At 39.7% G+C, this 6,145-nt stretch overlaps 1 protein-coding gene across 1 annotated transcript in view; it reads left to right on the top strand.

Annotated features, from left to right (window-relative positions):
* Positions 1-6,145, top strand: part of LOC107701355 (uncharacterized) — a 36,830-nt gene that overhangs the window by 21,260 nt on the left and 9,425 nt on the right. Inside the window, exons 15-21 of the mRNA XM_016503343.1 lie at positions 1,888-2,014; positions 2,088-2,123; positions 2,199-2,311; positions 2,381-2,507; positions 3,917-4,062; positions 5,271-5,397; positions 5,654-5,683. Coding sequence (XP_016358829.1) covers positions 1,888-2,014; positions 2,088-2,123; positions 2,199-2,311; positions 2,381-2,507; positions 3,917-4,062; positions 5,271-5,397; positions 5,654-5,683 — 706 coding nt within the window. The remainder of the gene's footprint in view (positions 1-1,887; positions 2,015-2,087; positions 2,124-2,198; positions 2,312-2,380; positions 2,508-3,916; positions 4,063-5,270; positions 5,398-5,653; positions 5,684-6,145) is intronic.

Here is a 6,145-nt window from a genome sequence, read left to right on the forward strand (position 1 = left end):
GCAAAATATGCAAGCTGCGTAGGGCCCCCGAAACACCAGGGGGCCCCCTTGCTCTCAAAGATGATTTAATCTTAGTTTCGTTTTTGAATTTGGCCAGCGGCTATGAAAACATGAATGATCATTTCTTTTAATGCGGTGCGCTGTCGCCCTTTCTACGTAAAAATCAGTCAAATCGTGATGTGTGTAACGTGTGTCTTGCTTGAGACTAATAAAATGAGTTGAAAGCGTACCGAGCCACGGAAGAGACACTGTTTCTCAAGCGCTTTCCGCGAGCGCGATTCGAGACGGAGTGAAACATGGACAAATGCGTTTCATTCATTCGTTCATAACCACTCATACTGTAATGCCTGATAAAGCAGTGTTTGTGAGCGCAGTGCTGCTTTGTGTGTTACCGGGGAAACCGATATTTTTACCGCTCCAAAAGCGACACCTAGTGGCAAAGAATGAATTTGCATTTTCATTCAGACCAAAGCGAAAAAACCAACAAGTGGGCGGGCAATATGCTAATGTTTCATGTTGATGTCAACATGAAATGGCTTGGGATTCGTTTTAAAAACGACTCGTTTAAATGATTCAGAGTCGACTCTGTCTTGTGAGATTCAATAACTTTATACACGGTGCACTCTCAGATTTAAAACTTTGCAGGATGTTTTCATTCACTTAGAGCTGTGTTAAACACTGCATGAAAGGGAATTTTCAAAAATCCATAATAGGGGCACTTTAAACACTAGATCCATTGTTTCAATTTTTTTACGTTTTTATTTTTTTTGAAAAGTGTCCAAATACTTTATAGGCCCACTGTATGTGAAAAGTCTCATGTGTGTGTGATAAACAGAGCTGGCATAGCAGGACAGTGAGAATTACAAAAACACAGAGGAAAGACAAAAAAAATCAGGAAGAGTGCAGAATGACAGATGAAAGCTACAGCAGGAATGTGAGCAGGAATAGAAAGAGAAAATCACAGATTGTTGAATGATTTACAGCAGCAGTGTTTGTCCAGGTGAACCAGCAGAACACAACAACAACAATAACCAGTAGTGTTTACAGTACAGCATATTCATAACTGTTTATTTTAAATCAAAATGCCATTTAATGTAACAAAAGTCAGTTGTATTTGTCTGTGTATTCTGTGACGATGTGAGGATGAAGCAGATAAAAACTACTGAACATGACAGAAAACATGTGGCACACAAACTCATTTCACATGCGACGAGGCGTCTTAAAGAAACGGTCGGATGAACTGTAGGAAAATGGTTTTCATGAACTTTATGATTATGTAAATGGAAAAAACTCAGGAAAACAAACAAACAATAATATTTTTTACATGTCAGAGAGAGTGGGAAATGGTTATAAAAACTAAATGTTTATTTTTTTTTTAAGTTTTCATAAGCTTTAAGTAAATGGAAAAACCTCAAGAAAACAACATTTTGAACATTTTAGAGAGAGTGGAAAATTGTCACAAATTTTACTTTTTAAAAACTTTTATGATTAGAGAAACCTCAGGAAAACAAGCAAACGTTAATATTTTAACACGTCAGAGAGTGTAAAAAGGTCATGAAAACTAAATTGCAAACTTTTTTTGTTGTAATAAATTTTATGCATAAAAACCTCAGGAAAAAAAACTTGCATTAACATTTTTAACATGTCTCAGAAAATGAAAATGGCCATAAAAAATACATTTTATATCTTTTTTGAAAAAGTTTTCAAAAACTTTATGTAAGTGCATTTATGTAAGTGCATTACATTGCTTCCCCGATCATTATTAGTTGCATGTGATTTTAGTCAGTGAGATGTTAACTAGTACCCGCCAAGTCACCTGGCTTGACTAATAAACGAGTGATTAGTTCAGGTGACGGATGATTGACAGCTGTCGTCTCTGCTCCGCAGCTGGCTGGTTTACATTGATCCGGGTTTCCAGGGTCTGCTGGCGGTTCTGGAAACCGGAGAGTATCTGTTCCCGGAGGACTGGGGTTTTCCGTCGCCCGCAGTCGGCTCTCTGAGGCCTCTGCGTATGGTACGGCTCACACGATAACGATATTCACCCGTCTACAGTATAGTGTGTCATCAGAACTGTGCTTGTTTTGCAGGGCGCTCTGAGAGTGGAGAAGCCGAATGCAGTCGAGGTTTGTGAGTTTCAGTGTCTTCTCAAGCGTGTCTTTTACAGTGATGGAGACTCTTGATCTGTCTGTCTCGCTCAGGCCGTGGTGTATGAAAAGGCCGGTCTGGAGGGCCGATGTGTGGAGGTTCAGGGAGACGTGACAGAAAACCACGGACTGGACAGAGTGGAATCACTGAAGATCCTCGGAGGCCTGTGAGTGCTGACCTCTGATGTTCTTCCTCAGTGTTACTGCTGTTGAATGCTTCCCTCGTCTGGTCTCAGGTGGGTGGGATACGATGGCCAGGAGTTCGAGGGGCAGCAGTTCGTTCTGGAGGAAGGAGAGTATCTGGACTGGACAGATTGGGGCGGGACGAGGGAAACGCTCCTCTCTCTGCGGCCCGTTTTCATGGTGAGTCTCAGCTTCACTAGCGATCGGTCACCGTGCTTCACTAGCTGTCCAGCGGCCGACTGGTTGGTTAGTGAGATCGTGCATTAGCTGTCGGAGTGTTCGTGTGGGAAAAAAGCATCTTTATTTGCATGCTTTATTTAAAGGGGTCCTATTATGCTCTTTTACAAAGTCTTGATTTTGTTTTGGGGTGATCGGTCAGCTGGGCCAGTGTGTGCTGTGATCGGTCAGCTGGGTCAGTGTGTGTGCTGTGATCGGTCAGCTGGGCCAGTGTGTGCTGTGATCGGTCAGCTGGGTCAGTGTGTGTGCTGTGATCGGTCAGCTGGGCCAGTGTGTGCTGTGATCGGTCAGCTGGGTCAGTGTGTGTGCTGTGATCGGTCAGCTGGGCCAGTGTGTGCTGTGATCGGTCAGCTGGGCCAGTGTGTGCAGCATGTGACCCCTTTAAATTAATTTAATCATACTGGACTGCGTTTTAAAAGAAAATACTATTTCAGTCTTTCTACTTCTAAATTTCATGTTTAAATTCAATGTGTCACTTGCTGTTTTTTTGTTTTGTTTGTTTGTTTTTTTTTTTTTTTTTATAATTTGTGAAAAAATTTGTTTGCAATTATTGATTGCAATCCTACACCAGATTTGTCCAGTGTACTCCTCAATCTCCTTATTTTAGGTTAATATTTCAATAGTTTTCCCCCATATTTTGTAAAAGCTAAATTCTTTTGCAGTATTTTACTGGTAAATGAAACATTTTACATTTTTTTAACATTTTAATCACCATTGCTTTTCAGTTTATTTTACCCTAACAAAAAACAAACAACCAGGCAAACAACATCAAAAAATTATATATATAAAATACGAAGTGAAACATTATATATAGAAAACTAAATAATATAAAATAAAATAATCATATTTCAATCATTTAACAGCACAGTTCGTCGATGACTGTTATGAGTCACATGATATGCAAGTATACAAATAGAATATTTATTTTTTGGTAAGTGTTTTATTTTTATTGCTTTTATTTCAAATAAAAGCAGATATTTAATTTGACATTTTTATGATTTCATTCATTATTATTAGCTATTCATCAGCTCACAATTGTTCCTCTTTGGAAAGTCACTTTATAAGCGTCTGCTAAATGCATGAATGTAAATGTAAACTGGAAATCCTGCCTTAATTCGTCTCGTTTAAAGCACCAGCCATAAAAACACTGAGCGCTGTGCTCTGTTCAGTTGTTTTTGAACTGTGTAAACATGTCTAAGAAACACAGGAGAACCCGAAACCAGCTCTCTTACTGATTTAGGATCGATTCAGAAAAACCACAATAGCAGGAAATAGCAGAACCAGAACCAAACGCTTGCCAACTGCTTTCTAATTTAAGACAACTGAGGGCTGTAAAAGGCTTTGTTTTTCAGGATTTCTCCTCCCCTCATATGAAGATGTTTAGTGAGCCGGACTTCTCCGAGCGCGGCGTCTGCATCGACCTCCTGGAGCCGCTGGAAAACACCGCAAACACGCGCTACGGCCTGCAGACGCGCTCCATCGAGGTCCTGTCCGGAGTGTGAGTCGCTTTCTTCATTCTAGAGTCCGGAAATAAAAGCTCACCGGATTTTTAATATCTTATAAACCATTAGAGAGCTCCAGGATTGTTAATTGAGGGTATATGTTTCTGTTTAAGCCATCAGTTCGCATTATTTGGTGAAAAACTACATTACCCATGATGCTGTGCAGAAAACTCCACCAATCAGAGAGTAGCGGTGAGAAAATTGAGCTCAGTGCGCTTTAGCTCCACCCACTCCCATGAAGCACTCACTATACTGTCAAAATACTTAAATATCTGTGTGTGTGTGTGAGTGTGAGTGTGTGTGTGTGTATAAAAATACTTCTGGAGCCAAAAAGTGGGCGGGCACTTCAGCCAATCAGGATATCTGTCAGTTTAATAGAAAAGCATGCACGTCTGACCCAAAAAATGCTCAAAGTTGCATGCGATTCCTTTCAGTCAGTTAGTGCTTCCACAGAATTAAAGAGCGCACCTGTTCAGGTAAAGGTGCATTGTTTTCCGCCAATACCACGTCATGTGACACAAACACAGGTCTGCCTCGGGCTGATCGTCGTTCAGAGGAAAGGAGGGCGTTTGCCAGAAAATGACAACAACAGAGTGTGTGCTTGCTGCAGCGCTTCTGACAATCCACACGGTTCCCTGTAATTACTGGTATGTGTGAGTGTGTGTGTGTGTGTGTGTGTGTGAGAGTGACAATGTATAAACATACAGGCTTGTTTAAAGCTGAAGCGCTCACACATTTTTCTAGTACAGACAGAGGCGTGTGTGTGTGAGACGCATGCATGCATGAAGGCAGGTCTGTATTTGTTCATGTGTGGGCGCTGCGGCTCTGTGAGTCTCATTATTTTGGGAGTTGCTGTAGTTTCGCTGCGTTGAATGTCAGTTTGGGCATCATGGAATGTGAAGCATTAAACACTGACGACCTTCAGGACGTTTCTACCCCAGAACTGCATCTGCATTCTCCTCATACTGAATCATCTGAACATTCTTGTGATATGAATCTAGCTGCACGTTAGTTTTAAAGGAATAATTCAGCTGGAAATCATCCTTTATTCGCCCGCATGTCGCTTCAAGCCCGTATGACTGTCATTCTTCAGTAAAACAGAAAAAAAGACGTTTAGCAGAATGTTCACGCTGCTCTTTTCCACCCAACGCTGTAGCTCTGCCACAGTGGACAGAAATGAATAAGTCTGACTGGTTTCTTGTAGGTGGGTGGCGTTCGAGGGTCCGGGGTTCTCCGGTCAGCAGTATATTCTGGAGAAGGGTCTGTACGGAAGCCCGGAGGACTGGGGCTCATCCCATAGCCAGATCTCCTCCGCCGTCCCCGTCATTCTGGTGAGAGTCGCTCTGTAATCATGATGGAGAGCAACGGCTGATCTGATCATCAGCAATCAATCGATCGATCGCATGCTGAGCAGCGTCTGGAGAATACGAGGGATTGCTGACGTTTGATGAATAGAGACACATTTATTTCCTTCACTCACATGACGGCGGCGACGGGAAATAGAATCAGTTTTGATGTCATGTTGACTCTATAACTGGAATATAGTGAGCTAAGATCAGTTATTAATGTGTATATTTAATATTTCAGGAAAATGTAGAAAACTCCTGCCACTTCCAGGTTTGTGAAAGAAATTATTATGTTTATTTATTATCCATATTATATGTTTTATAAATATGTATGTGTGTGTGTGTGAATGTTGTTGGTTTTATTATTTTGTTCATTTTTCATATATTTTCCTAATATATTCATATATTTCATATATTTTATTTACTGTAGTATAAAACTTTTTATATTATTTAAAATTTCTATTATATATTATTATTATTATTATTATAGTATGTTGTTCCAATTTTCCTCTTTTTGTATAAAACCATTATTACTTCATTTTATTTAGGTTTTATATGTATATATACACATGTATAGATAGATAGATAGATAGATATAATTTAGTTCTAATCCCTAATTACAATTTTTGTATAAAATCTAAATTATTATTATTTAGTTTTTCCTATTACTATTAATATTGTTTCTGTATATTTAAAATATATTTTGTATATATTATTTTGTTCAAATTTTCCT

Source organism: Sinocyclocheilus anshuiensis, unplaced genomic scaffold, assembly GCF_001515605.1.
Source record: "Sinocyclocheilus anshuiensis isolate Anshui unplaced genomic scaffold, SAMN03320099.WGS_v1.1 scaffold1566, whole genome shotgun sequence".
Lineage (NCBI taxonomy): Eukaryota > Metazoa > Chordata > Actinopteri > Cypriniformes > Cyprinidae > Sinocyclocheilus > Sinocyclocheilus anshuiensis.